Source organism: Copadichromis virginalis, linkage group LG9 (genome assembly GCF_057382275.1).
Source record: "Copadichromis virginalis isolate Kocher_CV1m ecotype Utaka linkage group LG9, C_Virginalis_male_GT1.1, whole genome shotgun sequence".
Taxonomy (NCBI): Eukaryota; Metazoa; Chordata; class Actinopteri; order Cichliformes; family Cichlidae; genus Copadichromis; species Copadichromis virginalis.
This window is the reverse complement of record NC_140626.1, coordinates 10453397-10474927: the sequence shown is the minus strand read 5'-3', so window position 1 is coordinate 10474927 and position 21531 is coordinate 10453397. Positions and strand designations below refer to the sequence as shown.

Here is a 21531-nt window from a genome sequence, read left to right as displayed (position 1 = left end):
TCTGTTCCCTAGTGATGGGTAGGGATGGGTACCAGTATCCGGTGTTCTGACATAATCCTTGAAATAGTAATAACACAGTATCCTCAGCAAAGATGAATTAAACAAGTTTTATTTTAATGGAAGTTTACTTCAAGTCTTCAGATTTTTACTGTCTTTTATTTGATTACTTTAAAGTATATGATTACATTAGAGTAATTAAATAAAGACAGTTTTGATGGAGCTCCTGAGCCAGCCCAAGCTCTCTATGAAGACGAGGAAAAACTCCCCTGGGGGGGCCAGACTGACGGGAAGAAACCTCGGGAAAGCCCATTCAAAGAGAGATCCCCTTTCCTGGGATGGCTGGGGGGGGTTACAGGAATTCCAAAACACTGAAATTTAAAGTGGGCCAATTAAAAAAAATTATTTCCTGAAAAAAAGAAAGGTAATTCATACATCACACATAAATGATAACGTCTGAATTGTGTGTGTTTGTGTGTGTGTGTGATAGGCTTATCTCAGCCAAGTGTGATGCTGTAGCTCCTCCAGCGTCGGCCGCGTCTCCGGGACTTTGGTTAAACACGCGTCCAAGAAATCCCGGCAGTCTGGAAAGAAAGGAAAGAGAAAAAACATGAAGATGATAGTTCCAGTGGTCCAAGCCATCAGTCAGTCTTGAAGTGTGACGTTTTCTTACTTTTGGACAGATGTCTTTTGAATTTCAGGCGCTCCACAGGACGCCTGTCTTTTTCAGGCTCTTCTCCACAGGACGCCTGTCTTTTTCAGGGACAATCTTCACCCACAAATTCATAAAGTCCTTGTGAAGGGTCAGTTTCTCAATGATTGTTCGCCCATGGTACCTGTGGAAGATTACAGTTGTCATTAATTTTCATTAATTGTGTAAACTCACAGAAAATAAAACATTGATGCACTTCAAACCCATTTAAAAGTACCCACCTGGCTTCAGGTGCAGCATCCCCTGCCATTCTAGAGGCAGCAATTAGAAATCTTTCAGTGAAGGTTCCTGTTTTCAGGGTGACGGCTGCTCCAAGTTTGTCAGCCAGCTGGTGCAGGTGTTGAGCCGTGCTATTCCTCACTGCAACACAGCGATGGCTGAGCAAGGACAATATTAGACACACAACTCAGTGAACATGATCTCTCTTTCATGTCTTCTAATAAAATCACTACAGCTTCTTCTCTCCTCTTACGTCAGTCCTGTGTTAAACAGAGCGCTCAGAATCCGTCCATGGCTGCAATTTTCCACCATGGCATCAAGCGCCAGATTGACCTCCTGATGAAGAAAGTTGTTGTTGGTCATTGCAAGCTTCAGCAATAGAGCTCGGCCTGTTGTTTCAACTTCTGGGTCCATTGTTCTCTGGAGCTGAATGTAGAGCTCATTGATGGCATGTATGGCCTCAAAGGCTATTGCTGAGCGTTGGTTTTTCACCTAAAATGTGAGTGAAAATCATCAGTTGAGGCTGTAGTATGCACTTGAAGGGAAACTAGCTGCATGAAACGCATATAAGAAACATAAAGTGTGCAATACCTCCTCAATGAGGACCAGACACACTTCATGTAGTTTAGTCTTCAGGATGTCCGAGTGGTGCTTTGCCAGAGACTGAATAGTTTTCTACTGTCTTTTCTTAATCCTGTATTTACACAACACAACATTGAACACGACTTCAGGAACACCACAAATAACACAGCCACATTATGCAGCACTGTTTCTGTGCAGTATTTAATGTCTCCTTACTACGTTTCTTACCAGTCGTCTGAAGACAGCAGACTAAAGCTGTGGGACAGGCTCTCTACAGGTGTAGCTACAGGCGGGAGTTTGACCCTGCTCTCTCTTGGATTATTCTGACTGCACTGACTGTCTGCTTTCTTGTCTGATAATCAACGAGGTTAGTAAAAAGAAACTGTCATTTCTTCTAATTCGAAGCATGATGCAGTGATTAATTGTTCATTAAAATCTTTTTAAAAAATCTCTTAATTTAAAGTTTGATTATTCAGCATCTTCTACAGTTACTGAGGAAAACCACTTACCGTCTATAGGGACGACTTTTGCACGGCGCAGCAGCGTCCCAGGCCGAGGTCCTCGTTTTTGCGGTATGGGAACTGTTGGAGGTTTTGGAGTCAAAGGCTTTACTGCAGTAAATGTTTTGGTTGGTACTGTGTGTCCAGGTGAGGTTACAATCCCATCCTGGAAATGCTGCAGTTTTTCCAAAATAGGCCCAAATTTGTCTTTTGCTGTCAAGACTCTTATTCCACGAATGACCTTCGTGTCTGTTTAGACAAAAAAATAACTAAATAACTACAAATTGACATCTTACAAAAACAACAATAAACATTTTTCTTCCTGATTTTTTTTTTCTTCAAAAAAGCATATAAAATGAATGGACAGCAAGAATGTGTAATTTAGCATTAAAATAGATAATCTACAGTGTCAAATTTTAAAATCTAAACGAACTGATTAACAGCAGGTGTAACCACTAAAGAAAAGCATCACCTTTGAACCGACCTGCTCCTGAATGTTTAGCAGAGAAAACAGGCAATTGCGATGGACAAGCTGCTCGAGGAGGTGGAGGAACTGGAGTGAGCGGTGTCATCTCAACAGGACTAACAATGAAAGGAATGGCCCTCAGATCACTTGGTGTGTGTGTGTCTGCAGAGCTGAGGCTACTCAGACTTCTTTCAGGGTCCTCCTGATTCCAAAAGGGGTCATCCAAACAGTTCCAGCTTCCCTGGACTATCTCTGGAGAGCCTGCGCATTGCTCAGGTAAATGTGGGAGTTGCACAGCATAATCTCTGGGTCTCTGTGCGATATGCAATGTGTCTGCCTGTTGAAAGAACACATTTGTCTTACTGCTCTGAGCTTTGTGAAAGTCCAGGATCCTGGACTCTGTGGTGAAGCGCTGACAGTTGCTCTGTCTACAGTGACTTACACAAAAATTACACTGTGCAAAGCAGCAAAATATAACACATCTCTCAGAAACATTTACATTTGATCAGCAGAGAAGTCAAGAATGAGTATGTTTAGTTACTTACATCTCCACCTGTGCGTCCCCTTGTCCGTCAACTGGACACACAGGAACTCCCTAAGCTCTTTCTTCTTCGCAGGACGCCTGTCTTTTTCAGGCTCTTCTCCACAGGACGCCTGTCTTTTTCAGGCTCTTCTCCACAGGACGCCTGTCTTTTTCAGGGACAATCTTCACCCACAAATTCATAAAGTCCTTGTGAAGGGTCAGTTTCTCAATGATTGTTCGCCCATGGTACCTGTGGAAGATTACAGTTGTCATTAATTTTCATTAATTGTGTAAACTCACAGAAAATAAAACATTGATGCACTTCAAACCCATTTAAAAGTACCCACCTGGCTTCAGGTGCAGCATCCCCTGCCATTCTAGAGGCAGCAATTAGAAATCTTTCAGTGAAGGTTCCTGTTTTCAGGGTGACGGCTGCTCCAAGTTTGTCAGCCAGCTGGTGCAGGTGTTGAGCCGTGCTATTCCTCACTGCAACACAGCGATGGCTGAGCAAGGACAATATTAGACACACAACTCAGTGAACATGATCTCTCTTTCATGTCTTCTAATAAAATCACTACAGCTTCTTCTCTCCTCTTACGTCAGTCCTGTGTTAAACAGAGCGCTCAGAATCCGTCCATGGCTGCAATTTTCCACCATGGCATCAAGCGCCAGATTGACCTCCTGATGTAGAAAGTTGTTGTTGGTCATTGCAAGCTTCAGCAATAGAGCTCGGCCTGTTGTTTCAACTTCTGGGTCCATTGTTCTCTGGAGCTGAATGTAGAGCTCATTGATGGCATGTATGGCCTCAAAGGCTATTGCTGAGCGTTGGTTTTTCACCTAAAATGTGAGTGAAAATCATCAGTTGAGGCTGTAGTATGCACTTGAAGGGAAACTAGCTGCATGAAACGCATATAAGAAACATAAAGTGTGCAATACCTCCTCAATGAGGACCAGACACACTTCATGTAGTTTAGTCTTCAGGATGTCCGAGTGGTGCTTTGCCAGAGACTGAATAGTTTGCAAGCCGTGTCTTTTCTTAATCCTTTATTTACACAACACAACATTGAACACGACTTCAGGAACACCACAAATAACACAGCCACATTATGCAGCACTGTTTCTGTGCAGTATTTAATGTCTCCTTACTACGTTTCTTACCAGTCGTCTGAAGACAGCAGACTAAAGCTGTGGGACAGGCTCTCTACAGGTGTAGCTACAGGCGGGAGTTTGACCCTGCTCTCTCTTGGATTATTCTGACTGCACTGACTGTCTGCTTTCTTGTCTGATAATCAACGAGGTTAGTAAAAAGAAACTTTCATTTCTTCTAATTCGAAGCATGATGCAGTGATTAATTGTTCATTAAAATCTTTTTAAAAAATCTCTTAATTTAAAGTTTGATTATTCAGCATCTTCTACAGTTACTGAGGAAAACCACTTACCGTCTATAGGGACGACTTTTGCACGGCGCAGCAGCGTCCCAGGCCGAGGTCCTCGTTTTTGCGGTATGGGAACTGTTGGAGGTTTTGGAGTCAAAGGCTTTACTGCAGTAAATGTTTTGGTTGGTACTGTGTGTCCAGGTGAGGTTACAATCCCATCCTGGAAATGCTGCAGTTTTTCCAAAATAGGCCCAAATTTGTCTTTTGCTGTCAAGACTCTTATTCCACGAATGACCTTCGTGTCTGTTTAGACAAAAAAATAACTAAATAACTACAAATTGACATCTTACAAAAACAACAATAAACATTTTTCTTCCTGATTTTTTTTTTCTTCAAAAAAGCATATAAAATGAATGGACAGCAAGAATGTGTAATTTAGCATTAAAATAGATAATCTACAGTGTCAAATTTTAAAATCTAAACTAACTGATTAACAGCAGGTGTAACCACTAAAGAAAAGCATCACCTTTGAACCGACCTGCTCCTGAATGTTTAGCAGAGAAAACAGGCAATTGCGATGGACAAGCTGCTCGAGGAGGTGGAGGAACTGGAGTGAGCGGTGTCATCTCAACAGGACTAACAATGAAAGGAATGGCCCTCAGATCACTTGGTGTGTGTGTGTCTGCAGAGCTGAGGCTACTCAGACTTCTTTCAGGGTCCTCCTGATTCCAAAAGGGGTCATCCAAACAGTTCCAGCTTCCCTGGACTATCTCTGGAGAGCCTGCGCATTGCTCAGGTAAAGGTGGGAGTTGCACAGCATAATCTCTGGGTCTCTGTGCGATATGCAATGTGTCTGCCTGTTGAAAGAACACATTTGTCTTACTGCTCTGAGCTTTGTGAAAGTCCAGGATCCTGGACTCTGTGGTGAAGCGCTGACAGTTGCTCTGTCTACAGTGACTTACACAAAAATTACACTGTGCAAAGCAGCAAAATATAACACATCTCTCAGAAACATTTACATTTGATCAGCAGAGAAGTCAAGAATGAGTATGTTTAGTTACTTACATCTCCACCTGTGCGCTTTCTCTGAATCACATCTTCAAAGCGATGGAAAAAGTTATCTGATGTCTTTTCAGACATGCCTGAGATAAAAAGTGAACAAATTGTTTAGAAATAGAAAGTTAGTGAGTGCTGCTCAGTGTGTGAGTGGCAAGTTCTAACTGAGCTGCTCAGTAAATAACTGTTATGATGTGGAACTCACAGAGCATTTTTTGAAAAATATTCATATATATACACTATTTTGTGTTTACAAAAATATCAGACATGTCTAAATCAAAGGCAGGTTATGATCTCTAATTATGATCTTTAATCAACAAATTTAAATAGACGTCCTAATCACAGCTTCTAAAACTAGACAACACTATACTGATAAATTCATATAAAACAGCAAAAAGGAGATAAAAGCACTGTCATAAATAGAGAAATAAGTACAGTAAATAAATAAATACAGTTTTTAAAAAATATAGAAAAAAAACATGTGTCATTTGTTACAACGACAACAAAATAGCAGCTTGGACAAAGCTGTTTCTTCAAGCTTCGCCTGCATTTAGGGTCTGCAAACCTCTGTCCCACAGGAAGAAGCTGAAATCCTCCAATAAGGGGTGGGAGTCATTTAAAGTAGAGTAACTCATCCTCTACAACTGCCTAGTATTCAAGGACTCTATGTTAAGATGCTCTAACATGGTACAGTACCTTCAGAAACGCCTCAAATTTCTTAGATACTGAAAATTAAATCTCTTCTCAGGAACCTTTTCTCCATTCAGTAGAAGTAGATCTAGTATTCATTTTAAAGTTCTAATGAAGACAGCAGACTAAAGCTGTGGGACAGGCTCTCTACAGGTGTAGCTACAGGCGGGAGTTTGACCCTGCTCTCTCTTGGATTATTCTGACTGCACTGACTGTCTGCTTTCTTGTCTGATAATCAACGAGGTTAGTAAAAAGAAACTGTCATTTCTTCTAATTCGAAGCATGATGCAGTGATTAATTGTTCATTAAAATCTTTTTAAAAAATCTCTTAATTTAAAGTTTGATTATTCAGCATCTTCTACAGTTACTGAGGAAAACCACTTACTGTCTATAGGGACGACTTTTGCACGGGGCAGCAGCGTCCCAGGCCGAGGTCCTCGTTTTTGCGGTATGGGAACTGTTGGAGGTTTTGGAGTCAAAATAGGCCCAAATTTGTCTTTTGCTGTCAAGACTCTTATTCCACGAATGAACTTCGTGTCTGTTTAGACAAAAAATAACTAAATAACTACAAATTGACATCTTACAAAAACAACAATAAACATTTTTCTTCCTGATTTTTTTTTCTTCAAAAAAGCATATAAAATGAATGGACAGCAAGAATGTGTAATTTAGCATTAAAATAGATAATCTACAGTGTCAAATTTTAAAATCTAAACTAACTGATTAACAGCAGGTGTAACCACTAAAGAAAAGCATCACCTTTGAACCGACCTGCTCCTGAATGTTTAGCAGAGAAAACAGGCAATTGCGATGGACAAGCTGCTCGAGGAGGTGGAGGAACTGGAGTGAGCGGTGTCATCTCAACAGGACTAACAATGAAAGGAATGGCCCTCAGATCACTTGGTGTGTGTGTGTCTGCAGAGCTGAGGCTACTCAGACTTCTTTCAGGGTCCTCCTGATTCCAAAAGGGGTCATCCAAACAGTTCCAGCTTCTCTGGACTCTCTGTGGAGAGCCTGCGCATTGCTCAGGTAAAGGTGGGAGATGCACAGCATAATCTCTGGGTCTCTGTGCGATATGCAATGTGTCTGCCTGTTGAAAGAACACATTTGTCTTACTGCTCTGAGCTTTGTGAAAGTCCAGGATCCTGGACTCTGTGGTGAAGCGCTGACAGTTGCTCTGTCTACAGTGACTTACACAAAAATTACACTGTGCAAAGCAGCAAAATATAACACATCTCTCAGAAACATTTACATTTGATCAGCAGAGAAGTCAAGAATGAGTATGTTTAGTTACTTACATCTCCACCTGTGCGCTTTCTCTGAATCAAATCTTCAAAGCGATGGAAAAAGTTATCTGATGTCTTTTCAGACATGCCTGAGATAAAAAGTGAACAAATTGTTTAGAAATAGAAAGTTAGTGAGTGCTGCTCAGTGTGTGAGTGGCAAGTTCTAACTGAGCTGCTCAGTAAATAACTGTTATGATGTGGAACTCACAGAGCATTTTTTGAAAATATTCATATATATACACTATTTTGTGTTTACATGGCAACGGGAGGAAACAACCCGGCAAAATAACACATGACAGCGAGATAAATTTATATTGGCATGTGTATTCAGAGTGTTACCACTATTCTAGGATTTCTATTGTCAGAATAATATTTGTGACTTTAGACCTTTATTTAAACTGTAGACTTGCTTGAACTTAAGAAAGTAGAAGGTTGGTTTGTTATGCTTCAAGGTTGGATTTTATTAATGAAAACATTAAAGGGAAAAATGTTAACAAGCAAACAAACCTTACTAAAAATGTTCATGTTATTCATTGCATTATACAACATAGTGAAGAAAGCTGCAAGCTTGACTAAAATTCAAGTATTAGAGAGCTCCATTAGCATCTAGTCTGGCTTCACTCTACAAGCCAGGACAGGTTTGCGTGACTGGAGGCTCAGACTGTGCTTTTTCAAACCCCACATTAAAACAAATGTTTCTTTTTTTGGCATGTATTCATTTATTTATTTATTTTTGATGCATCATTCCAAAGTAGTTATGCAATATAGAAAAACATCTGCAATGAGGTAACCAAGAAGGTCACCAAGGGACAGTCGCCATGGCATTTTGTCCTGATTGTGTCAAGAGCGTGGCTGTAAGCATAAAGGAAGAAAAATTCCATCCATCCATTCGCTTCCGCTTATCCTTTTCAGGGTCGCGGGGGTTACTGGAGCCTATCCCAGCTGTCATAGGGCAAGAGGCAGGGTACACCCTGGACAGGTCGCCAGTCTATCGCAGGGCTAACACATAGGGACAGACAACCATTCGCACTCACATTCATTTGCACATTCACACCTAGTGACAATTTGGATTATCCAATTAGAGGCTTGTTGCTACCTAGTTAGCGATGCTACACACCTGTTACTGTGTATTTTTCAATGATTCAGCACTCCTTGGATTTTTAGACAGTAATGAGATCATGTGCACACTCCACAGAGGTCCAGAGTCCAAATGTGACCTCTAGCACCAAACGCTTGCTGCAGCTGTTGGTGTCAGAGGTGACACACAAGGTATCAGGTTTTCTGTGTGATTACTTTTTCATATAGGACCAAGTATGTTTGGATAGCGTTTTGCCCTTGAAAACTGCCGTTGAATATTAGACATTGTTGTCTAATGTTATAAATGTATTGATGTGAAAGGTGTAAGTGTGACAAATATGGAATAAGATAGGAAATGAGAAAGGAGGCAAATACTTGTTCACAGGGCTATAGTCTGTAAATGGTCTTCTTTTGGCTATAGTAGATCTTTTACTTGTTCATTTTTTAATTGTTTGTTAAAATAGTTTTTTTCCATCATATTGAGTATAGAGGAATGCAACTGTGAGCTTTAGCAATTATCCCGCTTCAACAGGACCGTGATCCCGATGTGTGAGACAGCAGGGTGCTGCCACTGGTGTTGTAATGTGTGATTTAGTTCCTCCTAACATTTCAGTTTTCTTCCAGTATCTATCCTCTGTGATTACTGGCTCTTTAGACAGATTTAATAGAAGTGTGTGAGCTATTGGCTCAGTATAAAGGGTCAGTAGTGTTTTCATGTCACCTATCCATCCTCCATTTAGTCACCCAAAGCATGTAGTAAATACTGCTCACTTTTATTCATCTTCTCTTAAATCCAGAAAAATTCCCACTTGTTAACGTTGAGTGTGTGTGTGCGTGCGTGTGTGCGTGCGTGTGCGTGCGTGCGTGTGTGCGCGTGTGCGTGTGTGTGTGTGTGTGTGCCAGTTGCAGCCTCCAAGTTGAACAAAGGCAGCGAGCTCCATTGGAAAGATGTTCGTGAGCTGGTTGTAGGTGAGCAGCCTGCCTTTAGGGTCTAGTCGTGCTATACCTCTGTGTAGAAAACAAAACCCCAAAGCACCGAAACAATGTTTTATAGTGTTTGTGTGCTTTTGATAGAGGAAGACAGGACAGAACATCATTAAAGGGATTTGACTTTGTGAGATCACCCTGAAAACGCACCACTCTGTTCACTCTGAGATATTTTCAGTCTGGAAAGATGAATCTGTCGGGCTTCAGGCTGCTTCTCACTTTAAGCAGTTCATGCTGTAGCTGATGGACCAAAAATGACATTTGATATTTTAGACATTCAGCTGCTGACTCTGAAGCCAACAGGCTCTTGAGTGTGGATGATTGTGTTGGTACTGGATGCTGTGATCAAACAGCTGTTCTGATCTGTCTTCATTCATGCCTGTTGTTATTAAGCCTCCTAAGCTCCAAACCAGTAAAAGCAATCTTTGGAGGCAACACCCTTTTTAGTACTTTGCTGTATTTGTTTGTGATTGTGTGACACTGAACCACAGTGCTATGTATATCCTCTGTAACACTCAGACGTTTCCAGATCAGTGTTTCCCCCTCAGCTGTTTCTCACTATAGAGTCTTTCCTTTGTAACAATGAGGCACCAGCAGAGCATATCTGGCTCCCAGTCTGTGGCTGATAGTGCCCCCTGCTGTTAATAACAGGAACAGTGTAACCTTGTATGGAGCTCATAGTGATGGTCTGAAGATTGCTGCTGCAAGGCAGTAATTTGTATCCATGTGTGCTGTCTATTCTGAGCATATGCAGTTATGTGAGCTCTCAGGTTTTATGTATCAGGACATAATTAAAAACAATCAGGTCCTTAGTAGGTCTTAATATGAGGTAAATATAAAACATGAAGTGTTTGTGAGGTTCATCTGCAGCACCTTTGTCTCTGTGAAATGTTTGCTAATTTAACATTTTCCCTCCTAAACAGGAAGGAGTTTGTGGAGGCCTATGTGAATCATGCCTTCAACACATCAGTGGAGAATCTGTTCCAGGAGTTCAAGCGAGGCTTCTTCCTGGTGTGTGAGCAGGATTTGGTGAGGCTGTTTCGACCAGAGGAGCTGCAGGGAGTGCTGGTCGGCCAGGACGTGCATGACTGGGAAAAGTTCAAACAGGTAGAGTCAGCCAAACAGACACAGGCTGTAGTTTCACAGCTGTCCTGTAGCACAATAACTGTGTACTGCATACTGTCAAAAGCATTCAGTCGGCTGCTTTAACACAAATATGAACTTGTGTCACATCTCAGTCTTAATCCAGACTTTTGTATGATAGTATAATATAATAGTCAGCCCACCCTTCGCAGCTATAACTGCTTCCACTCTTCTGGAAAAGCTTTCCACAAGGTTTAGGTGTGTTTATGGGAATTTTTTGACTATTCTTCCAGAGGTGCATTTGTGGTGTCAGACACTGACGTTGGAGGAGAAGGCCTGGCTCACAGTTGCTGCTCTAATTCATCCCAAAGATGTTCTATCAGGTTGAGGTCAGGACTCTGTGCAGGCTAGTCCAGTTCTTCTACACCAAACTCACTCATCCATGTCTTTATGGACCTTGTATTGTGCACTGGTGCCCAGCCATGTGCACACATGCCCACACTTTACACTTGGCACAGTGCAGTCAGACAAGTACTTCTGGCAACCACCAAACCCTGACACATCCATCGGATTGCCAGTCAGAGAAGTGTGATTCGTCACTCCAGTAAACACATCTCCACTGCTTTAGAGTCCAGTGTTGAGATGCTTAAATCACTCCATCTGACGCTTTGCATTGTGTTTGTCAGTGTAAGGCTGGGATGCAGCTGCTCAGCCATGGAAACCAATGAAGTTTGGACATCTGTAACAACAGCAGACTGCAGATATTGGTGACTTAAGTGCACTATGAGCCTTAGCATCAGCTGACTAGCTGTCATTTCCAATTACTTCCACTTTGTTATAATATCACTAACAGCTGACTATGGAATATTTAATAGCGAGGAAATTTCATGACTGGACTTGTTGCACTGGTGCATCCTATCACATTACCATGCTGGAATTCATTCAGTTCCTGAGAGCGACTCGTCCTTTCACACATGTTTGTAGAAGTAGTCTGCATGCCTAGGTGCTTGATTTAATACACCCGTGTCCATGGAAGTGATTGGAACACATTAATTGAATGATTTGGATGTGTTAGGGAATACTTTTGGCAACATAGTGTATGCCTGACCTTACAAACTCTATGATTATAACAGTCATTTTCACTGTTTTCAGAACACAAGTTATGGTTGGAGATATCATGACCGCCACCCCACCATACAGATGTTTTGGGAGGTATTTGATGAACTAACTGAAGAGCAGAGGAAAGATTTCCTTCGTAAGTACTTGCTGAAGCCTCCATTATGATATGTTACTGAAATCACACTGTATCATATAAAACATTAGATTTTTCTGCGCTTTACCAAGATACATTAGAGAGCAGCATTGTTCTGATTAATATACTGTAAAGCTGCTTCTAGCTGGTGGACTGAGCCGCCTCACCTTTCACCTGGCTCACGTCACACACCTGGAGAGACTCGACCTCCACCTGTGTTGCCTCACGCGAGATGATCTAGAGGCTCTGAGTCAGTTGCTACCAATCTCACACGCCGGACACTAATCGCATGCTCGCTGCAGCAGTCATGTGACTCGTTGTTTTTCAGTCCAGGTGCTGCCCTCTCTCACTGCACTGACCGAGCTTGATGTGTCATCCAATAAGGAAGTGGGAGGTGTGGTCCACCTGCTGGTCTCCGCCCTCCCTGCGACACAAATGAGGAGGCTGCCATTCAACAGCTGCTACATGAGCAACGAGTCCTTCACTGCTCTGGGTAACACACACACACACACTTGTTTATTTATAGAAGTTTTCCTTCAAGTCATTCTCCCTGAATACCTCTTCCACCCTCTAGCCTGAAATGGTGAAAACTTTGTGTTTATGCATCAGCCCTGGCGGTGTCCTATCTGCGCACGGTGGATATTTCCTGGTGTAAAGTGGTTGGCGGTCACTTGGCGCTCCTGCTGGATGCTCTGCAGCCATCAGTCGTCAGCGAGCTCCGTCTTTGCAGCTGCGAGCTCACCACTGATGACATGCAACATCTGGGTAACTAACACACAATGACATTATACTTTTTCTTTTTTGGTCTGTAGTGGATCATTAGGCTGCATAAATGTATATTAAGACAAGTAAAGCCTGAAGGAAATTGATATTTCTTTCATTTATTTCATGCTGCCAGCATCTGTAGCTGTCGTATAAAACAAAACAATGAAACTATTCGGTGTTATTTTTGTCTCCATCAGAAACATTGTGAACAAAACAGTAAAGTGAACAGGCATAAAGTGATCAGTTATCAATGGGTCCTCTTCCTCTGTGCAGCTGCCGTGTGCAGACGGGGCTGTCTCTCCTCACTCCGTGCACTGGATCTGTCCTACAACAGCTTGGTGGGAGACAACGGTTGGTGCAGTCTGTTTGCAGCAGGAGGTCTGGGCTCTCTGGAAGACGTGGATGTCAGTTTGCGACCTTCAACCTCTGCTCCGTGCTCAGCCTGGCTGCCCGCTCTGCTCCGAGCTCTGCCTCAAATTTCGGCGCTGGCTCGACTGGCCATGCAGAGGTGGACAGCTGACTGTCAGGAGAGAGAGCAGCTCAGGTACTGTCTGAAAAAGAGGAGCGTCCTGCTGGAAAGGGATCCAGATTTACAAGACACATCATCAGCATGTAAAGGGAACAGTCAGGAGAGCCTAGAAGAGAGTCAGCCTGAGGAGATTGGAGCGGACCGCACTGGAATTTACTGTCAAAGAGCGACCCACTTTGTTGCTTTATTATTATTTTTTTAAGTCTCTGTTACCACAAGAAGGTCAGTGTTGACGTCAGCTGCATCACGTCTGATGTAAACTGTGTCACACGTGATGGTTTCAGGGAATACTGGGAACTTACAGAGTTAAGCACAGCTGGTGTGGGTTATCATATTTGTCGTCTCTCACCTTGGCTGCAGGGTCTGGGTCTTTCCAATGCAGCAGTCCTAACACTTGAGACACACATGCCGAGAAGTGGGGATACCTGGAAATGGACAAAGGCTTTCAGCAGAGTTTTAAAGCAGCTATTCAGGAAAAGAGCTGTGAATTATCTGCATACCTTGTTAGGTAATCAGCTATTTTGGGGTTCTTTAACAAATAAACCAAAAGGTCGACTGAGTATTTTCTCGTCAGAGTACCTTCACCGTTCACGATGATGTTGAGCACAAGCTGGAGCGTTTGATGGATGTTCTTTGCATCAAAGAGCTACGAGGAAATCCCAGAGGGACTAGAAAAGCGCTATATAAATACAGGCCATTTACCATTTACAATACTACCACCATAATACTACAGCAATACTTATTTAATATTACAGTAACATCTGACTTACACTTAAATGAAATGAAAACCTGAATAATGGCTCAGAGCTACTCTTCGGTGCAGTAGAAGTGCTAACATGCTAACACAATTTAATGAGCAGACTTGTTCCAAACAGTCAGACTGAACTTACAAGAATAAAATAAAAATACAAACCTCACAGTAACTGCACTTGTAGAGTCTCTTTCTGGTGTGGATCTGTTGGTGTTTTCTCAGGTACTGTGGAGTTTTAAAAGTCTTCTCACACAGGTCACATTGATAAGGTCTCTCCTCAGTGTGGGTAAACATGTGGTGTTGTAACTGTGCGTCTGTTGTAAAGTATTTACCACACTGATCACACCAGTACACATCTTCTCCGGAGTGAATGCGTAGGTGTATATTTCGGCTCCATAGCTGGCTGAAGGTTTTTCCACAGATGTCACAGCTGTATGCCTTAACTCCAGAGTGGGTAACTAGATGTCTCTGCAAGTGGCTACTTCGAGTAAAAGCTCTGCCACACTGATCACAGCTGTAAGCTTTAACTCCACTGTGGACGACTTGGTGTCTTTTCAGGGAATTCTTCCAGGAAAACGACTTTCCACACAAGTCACAGCTGAACGGTCTCTCTCCAGTGTGGATGAGCTGATGTTGTTTTAGTTTAAACTTCCAGGTAAAATCCTTCCCACACTCGTCACAGGTGTATTTTTTCTCTCTCTTGCTTCTGTGAGGTTTGTCGGCCTCCTGAGAGCGCTGACTTCTCGGTCCACGTTGGTCCTGCAGTGACAGAGATACAGAGTCAGTGAGTGAAATGCAGTCATTAAACAAACTGAAGCTTCAAACTCCCTCCATTAACACTAGTTTTAAACCTGAAGGTGGAGTGTGGCACCAAACACCACCAGAACCTGAACGACTGCAGGTGCTGATAAGTTGCGGTCGCGGTATTTCAACATCTAGTTAGCAATACAGAAGACGAGCGAGAATAAATGGAGTAATATTTTTTATGTGGCAGGTAATTTCAAATGCAGCGATTCTATCAGCCCAACAAACATCAGTAAACACACAAACTGTTTGTGTGCAGTTTGTCTCACAATGTGATGTAAAGACTGCAGTAAAATCCTCTGCAGGTTAGTGCAGGATAAGCAGGCAAGTTTACTGTAATGTGATGGATTTAAGTAAAGAACAGTGTGTGACTGGTGCACAGTGACTGTGGTGCTCATGTCAGAGTTAGATTACATCAAGTGTAGCAGAGATTAACTTAAACTTAAGCTCATGATGCTGACATTCATTCACTGAGCTCCACCCACATACCAACAGTTTAGTGTCTAATATAAAGACAGTGTACTGTCAGTGTAGAGAAAGGAAATCAGCCAGGACAACTCGTGAAACATCTGCTGACATCTGGTTGAATTCACAGAGAGCAGCAGGTCAGCTGATCACAGCCTGTACATTAAAAAAAATCTACTGGAGCTCTCAATAGAAATGATTGTGAGCTGTGACCCTTTTCCCCACACTGAGCCACTACAGCTGATGTTAGGGTTGAATCCTGCTGAATCCCACTTTAACATCTTCCTGCTCATTTTGATGTTTAGAGGCAACGTCACCGTCTAAGATGTAGGCATTGTATACATTGTATACATTATTTCTACATTACATTAATATTGCACAAGGTTCACTTAGTTTAGCATAAAATATACATACTGTATCAGTACTTCAGCTTTTAATGGAGTATTTCTTAACACTAGTATCTGTCACCTTCTGTGTTGAGCTCATTGTTTTCTCTGCAGTGGCTGAGCTGAGTCCAAGTAGCTGAAATTTCCTCTGCTGCTCCGTCAGACTCTTCTCCTCCTCCTGATCAGCTGGGACACAAAACAGAACTTTGTTAAGCTCCACACTGCACTGAAGAGTCAAAGTGTCTCATATGTTCATCTGAGAACACACAGAACACATTTTAGCTTCCCTGGGTGGACAACTTGTTTGAAACAAACACAAAAGGTTTGAGCACCGATACCAAATTCAGCAGTATGACACACCAGTACCAGGAGAGCAATTCCTCTTTAAAATATGCCCTGGCCAAGAAAAAACCCGACAATATACGTGTGCCGTGAGAAATGATAGATAGATAGATAGATAGATAGATAGATAGATAGATAGATAGATAGATAGATAGATAGATAGATAGATAGATAGATAGATAGATAAAATTTATTTCAAACATGCAAATATAATTGAAATAACAACAGAAAAAAATAAAAATAACAAAACTTAAAAATCATCAAGTTTTCATGTAAATATCTATGTCTACAGAATGTGTGTGCTCGAAAAGGAGTAGGATGAAGTTTTCTTGTTCCTACCCCCTTATTTCAAATTTCATTGCTTACAAATCCATATCCAGGATTCAACATTATTTGATCATATATTTAACTATGTACAAGTCTAACACATTGAACATACACAAATAAAACCATTTTCAGCACGTAAACCAGAACAACAACAAACTACATTTTTTACATAAACTAATCACTCTGTTTATAACAGCCGCTTAATCTCTGAGTTTATTTTCTATCTATGTGACAAAAACCTTAATGAACACTTAAGGTTGGGTTACTCAGGCCTTGATTTATAAAAAATGAGGACACAATGAGACAACTCAGTCACTGAGAGGAAGATTTCCTATATTCATACAATTTATTATTTTTTGAACAATCCTGTGAATTTTTGTATTGATGTACTTGTCTTGATTTCATCTGTATATCCGAGTGGGTGTAGAAATCTGAGCCATCATCTGAGTAAGCCTCATCACAACTTTGCGCTGATAAAGGCAGCTGTGTTTTAGCCTGGAACACATTTATTTTTACATTTCTCATAAATGTATTTCATTATAGCACTTTTACCGCCAACATGTTGGGTCTTTTGGAGCCGGAAGTGACCATATATGGAAGAAGGGTGGCGCTAGCTAGCTTAGTTAGCAAGCTGCATTCATAAGCTGTGCAGGTGCCACAGAGATGCTAAGTAGCCTTAATAACAGGCTAATAAAACAACAGAAACTCTGATTACAATGAGCTCATTTAAAAGCTTTCTTCTAATAAATTCTTTTCTTCTCTGTGTTTCACAACCTTTTGCTGATATCTTTCTGTAAATTAGTTTAAAGCAGCTTGAGTCAATTTAGTCAGATTTTTTTTTCCAACTTGTTCACAAAAACTTGAGAAGAGACACCGAGGAGAGCAACAGAAAGACTCATTCAGGAGCTAAACTCAAGATTAACTAGACTCGGATTAATATTAGCTCGGTGCTTACCTTTAAATCAGTCTTGACAATAATCGGAGAGAAAAACGCCATAAAGCGGGAACTCGGCTTCTTCTTCTTCTGCTCTTGTATGTTTTGGCGGTTAAAGCTTTAAGGCGCATTACCGCCACCTGCTGGACTGGACTTTTCATGTCCCAAACATCATCAATTGGGCACAAATTTGTTGGAGTTTCTGTTAATAAAAAAGATGGAATTCAAGGATCTTGTTATTTGGTTTGTTCGTTTTCACCATTTACTCTACAATTTTCTGCCAGTGTATAGCAAACCCCACAGCTCAAATCAATGAAGAATTTAGTATTTTTAACATATTGCTTAAGCTGGAACCAGCAGCTATATAGGCCTAATTTTTAATCCAAACATGTGATAGAGGTTTACCACCAGGAGAAGCAGACTGTAAATAAAAGACTGTGCTACTGAAAACTGTTAGTCTGACTTTGGATTGTAAATATGTTTCCATTTGTCACTTCTGTATTTGTATATGGCTCAAACTATTTGTTATGAAAGCAAAACAAACAAACTGATGTTGTATAAATTGATTCAGGATTATTTACTTCGAGTCCAGAAATCATAGCTGTCTCATCAGATCCAGTTGTGACATTAGCTATAGTTTCCGCGGAGGGTACTTGGTTCTGTATGACAGCACAGCTTTTAGGTTGAATTCAAGCGCTTGAGTACAGCCTGATAATTAGAGGCCTGCAAACTGTTTGCTGATGAACTTTGGAAGTAAAAGTACAGACAGCTATAGAAGACACAGGACACGAGATGGGTTCATTATTTCTTTTGAGTTCCATGTAACAATCCGTAACTCTGTAATTAATGAATGTGCCATTTAATCTTGGCTGCAGCCAAGATTAAATGGCACATTCATTAAATGGCTAAAATGGGTTGGCTGCCGTTCAGCATTTAGCACAAGTCAGCTTTTGATCAGAAAGTTTTCTGGTTTGATCCCTGGCTGCTCCAGTCTGCAGGCGAAATATCCTTGGACAAGATTGTAATCCCAAGCTGCTTTCTGATGCATCCATTGGAGTGTGAATGCTTTATAGAGTTTGTGAAACAGTTGTACGTGTGGTCAGATTGTTTTGTATTTGTGTGTGGATTGAAGCACATGTCTGAGAGCACATCAATCACTGCACATATTTTTTAAAATCTTAGTTTAAATAAAGTTTTTGATTATTTATTATAAAAAAGAGATGATATATATATAATGCAGTGGGCACTCTACCAGCTAACATGTCAGTTAATTTGACACATTGATTTATTTATCATTTCTTTTTCTCTCTCAGCTTTTCAGCTCCATATTTTTGCCATTTCTTCCACACTCAACTCTGTTCTACAAGGTGAGCCCACAGTTAATGTAGGAGAGGGCAGGTGGCATTAAGAGATTTGATTGGGCAATCTAGGGCCCAGTTAGTTCTTCCTTTTGGTGAAAGCTGGGCTCTTCAGTTCAGCATGGCACAGCTCCAAAGATTCTGCAACATCAAACCCTCTGTCTGCTAATGTTACATCACCTGGGCTGAGGCAGTCCAGGTAATTGCAACAGTTTCTTGAAATTAGTTAATTCAGATATAAACAGAGTGACAGTTTACAGATTCAAACATGTCTCAGAGAAAACAGAAAAAAACAGTAAAGCCCAACTCTCCTCTTTGTGATCAGGAAGACAAAATTCAACTTCCTGATCAAGTAGACAAATCATTCAACCAGCTTCTAGAAAAGGAAGATATTCAAAAGTTGAAAGAAATGGAACTCCTAGACAGGGAAGAAACTTTGAGCTCCAAGCAAAGCTTGATAAAGCACTAGAAAAACTAGTGCTGAAGGACAAAAAGAATCAGGAGCTGCAAGTAAAGCTTGATGAAAGACCGCACACAAATGAAGAGTTTCTTCAAGAAAAAAGGCTACAGGAGATAAAACAGAAGGAAATGGATTTCAAGCTCCAGGACATGGAGAAACACAACAAAGGCTTGCAAATCAAGCTTAATGAAGCTCTGCAAAAAAAATTAAGAACTCCTCCAAGAAAAACAACAACAGGACATGAAGCAGTGCAAACTCCAAGGCATGGAGGAAAAATACAAAGCGCTTCAGGTAAAGCTTGATAAAACACTGAACAAAAATAAAGAGTTGCTTCAAGAACAAAAGCAACAAGAAATTAAACAGAAACAAACGGACTGCAAGCTTGAAGACGTGCAGGAAAAATACACAGCGCTGAAAATAAAACTTGATAAAGCCAGAGGTGGGACCAAGTCATTGTTTTGCAAGTCTCAAGTAAGTCTCAAGTCTTTATCCTCAAGTCTCAAGTCAAGTCTCAAGTAATGTCAGGCAAGTCAGAGTCGAGTCTCAAGTCACTGGTGTAAAAGTCCGAGTAAAGTCACAAGTCTGAAATTTTGAATTTCAAGTCCTTTCGGGTCTTTAAAAAGAAAAAAACAAAAAAATAATGTTGCAGTTATGCTAAATGTAAATATTAGACCATGTAATTTTTAAATCTGTGTTTTTCTCAACACATGACAAAATAGTGAACTTAGAAAATATACACAAATTGTGAAATTGCACCTCTTTAAAATGCAGCTAAATTAAACCTAGCTCCAAGGATAATTTTCACCGACAGTTCTGAGATAAGCTGCATGTTATTCTTGGATGCGGTTGTAGGACCGGTGTCGTGCCAAAGTAGGTATCCCCGACAGAATTTGTTTCCCCTGTGCTGGGAGCATGCAGGAAGTACTGATGTTTTCATTTTGTGAAAAATTAGTATCGTTACATTACCATTCAGTTTGAGGGTTACAACAGAAAATTATATATTTATTGCTCACGGGGTATCAGATGGGATTATTTTAATAAACCATAAACATTTTGGCTAATAACTATTTTTATTCTCCTGTAACTTTATTATATAAAGAGCTAAATCCTCCAAAGTTTCAGGAGAAATGCGTCATAATAAGAAGTGTTTGTGAACGAAAAATCAGCAATGTGGGATACTGTTTGTCCGTGATTTACACAGGGGGAACAAATTGTGGCAGGACCAGCCTGATATTATTTGTATCCCACTATAACTTCGTTGTATAAAGAGCTAAGATCTCAAAAATGTCAGGAGTAGTCAGTCATTATAAGAAGTGTTTGTAAACTAAAAATCAACAATGTGGGATACTGTTTGTCCGTGATTTGGACAGTCCAGCGTGTGCTCCCGACGCAGGGGAAACAAATTCTGTCGGGGATACCTAGTTTGGCACGATAGTAACTTCAGGTCACTGCAACAAGCCCAGGTACAGTTTACCGACGGATGGGTGCAGGACCTTGAAATGCACCGTGTAGAACGAAAGACCATCGTACGTATCATAAGTTTACCAGTCTCACAAATTGTCGTCATAAATACACATTCCTTAACCGTTTATTAATAGGACCTTTAAGCTCAACGGTAATTAATTAGCAGTGGAAATAATTTCTGGTACGCGTTACAGAAATGTAGCAGTGACAATAATACTGTATGCTGTAATCGTACTGGACAATTAGTGATACAAAAAACCTGTTTTATCCTGTGAATAAAAGTATATGTTTTTGTCAATGTACCAAAATAACAGAAGCGAAACGCAATATTGTGTCAGGACAATTCACTATTTATGCACAACAAACAAAGGAGCGACAATTTCTGTTCAGCGCCAGACTTGCTTGTAACCTATATCACCAATTATGTTATGAAAATGACGCATTAACTACAACAGCAGACTGACCTTTGTGGGAATGCTTGGAGCAGACTAACCTGTGAGCTGGAGGGTTCTGGGACGTTATATTTGGTCTTTGAATGGCTGCAATCCAGGCCACCCGTCGCCTCTTTGTTACTTCGGAAACATGGCTCGAACAATTTCTCTTCAACAACGTAATCCGATAACAACCGATCTCTTTACCCGTCGGCTTCCCGTGGCTGTCATGCGACCGGCTATTGCAGTTAATAATACAACAGCTTCTTGCCATTTTTGTGTTTCTTTTTTATCGCTGTGATTTCAATTGAAAGCCTGCGTGCGCTAGTACCTCTTGCCACGAGTTCCCAGAATCCTTTGCGGTTTTACCCCTGAATGACGTCACATTTTCAATCTCTATATAATATGTATGTTAAATTTTATATTTGGGGTGAAATATCAAGTCTTTTCAAGTAAACCGGTTCAAGTCCAATTCAAGTCCCAGGTCATTGGTGTAAAAGTCCAAGTCAAGTCACAAGTCTTAGAACATTTTTTCAAGTCAAGTCTAAAGTCATAAAATTAATGACTCGAGTCTGACTCGAGTCCAAGTCATGTGACTCGAGTCCACACCTCTGGTTGTTTATGATCAGTAAAAAATAAAACAAACAGTGGGACACAGAGTTTTCTTAAAAATAAACACATGAAAAAAGTCTTTGGTATATTATCTTAA

The 21531-nt window shown here is 40.9% G+C and overlaps 4 protein-coding genes across 10 annotated transcripts; 1 reads left to right on the top strand and 3 right to left on the bottom strand.

The window, feature by feature from the left end:
* Window positions 1-93: 93 nt before the first annotated feature.
* Window positions 94-1803, bottom strand: LOC146701297 (TOG array regulator of axonemal microtubules protein 2-like). The gene is made up of 6 exons (XM_085467709.1): window positions 1739-1803; window positions 1520-1622; window positions 1182-1420; window positions 931-1086; window positions 671-833; window positions 94-581 (listed from the first exon to the last, which is right to left on the bottom strand). The coding sequence occupies exons 3-5, from the start codon at window positions 1340-1342 to the stop codon at window positions 695-697; spliced, it is 456 nt and encodes a 151-aa protein (XP_085323835.1). The 5' UTR covers window positions 1343-1420; window positions 1520-1622; window positions 1739-1803; the 3' UTR covers window positions 94-581; window positions 671-694.
* Window positions 1804-3034: 1231 nt separating this feature from the next.
* LOC146701296 (uncharacterized) lies at window positions 3035-7599 on the bottom strand. Of its 3 annotated transcripts, none has more exons than XM_085467604.1 (11): window positions 7420-7599; window positions 6881-7211; window positions 6507-6659; window positions 5441-5517; window positions 4902-5232; window positions 4439-4678; window positions 4158-4281; window positions 3936-4041; window positions 3598-3836; window positions 3347-3502; window positions 3035-3249 (listed from the first exon to the last, which is right to left on the bottom strand). In XM_085467604.1, the coding sequence occupies exons 1-11, from the start codon at window positions 7492-7494 to the stop codon at window positions 3108-3110; spliced, it is 1974 nt and encodes a 657-aa protein (XP_085323730.1). In that variant the 5' UTR covers window positions 7495-7599; the 3' UTR covers window positions 3035-3107. The 3 variants fall into 3 exon arrangements, with proteins under 3 accessions (XP_085323730.1, XP_085323733.1, XP_085323731.1); XM_085467607.1 differs by having other exon boundaries at window positions 4914-5232; window positions 7420-7597; XM_085467605.1 differs by lacking the exons at window positions 6881-7211; window positions 7420-7599.
* A 1780-nt stretch (window positions 7600-9379) lies between these two features.
* On the top strand, window positions 9380-13319 carry LOC146701295 (leucine-rich repeat-containing protein 31-like). 5 transcript variants are annotated; one of them, XM_085467673.1, is made up of 8 exons: window positions 9380-9453; window positions 10395-10578; window positions 10848-10943; window positions 11707-11809; window positions 11952-12056; window positions 12135-12299; window positions 12416-12571; window positions 12845-13319. In XM_085467673.1, exons 3-8 carry the CDS (start codon window positions 10926-10928, stop codon window positions 13300-13302), a joined length of 1005 nt encoding a protein of 334 aa, XP_085323799.1. In that variant the 5' UTR covers window positions 9380-9453; window positions 10395-10578; window positions 10848-10925; the 3' UTR covers window positions 13303-13319. The 5 variants fall into 5 exon arrangements, with proteins under 5 accessions (XP_085323799.1, XP_085323800.1, XP_085323801.1 ...); XM_085467674.1 differs by having other exon boundaries at window positions 10848-10960; XM_085467675.1 differs by lacking the exon at window positions 10848-10943.
* Window positions 13320-13819: 500 nt separating this feature from the next.
* On the bottom strand, window positions 13820-17204 carry LOC146701294 (uncharacterized). Its single transcript, XM_085467699.1, has 3 exons — window positions 17131-17204; window positions 15589-15692; window positions 13820-14610 (listed from the first exon to the last, which is right to left on the bottom strand). Exons 2-3 carry the CDS (start codon window positions 15604-15606, stop codon window positions 13987-13989), a joined length of 642 nt encoding a protein of 213 aa, XP_085323825.1. The 5' UTR covers window positions 15607-15692; window positions 17131-17204; the 3' UTR covers window positions 13820-13986.
* Window positions 17205-21531: the final 4327 nt, after the last annotated feature.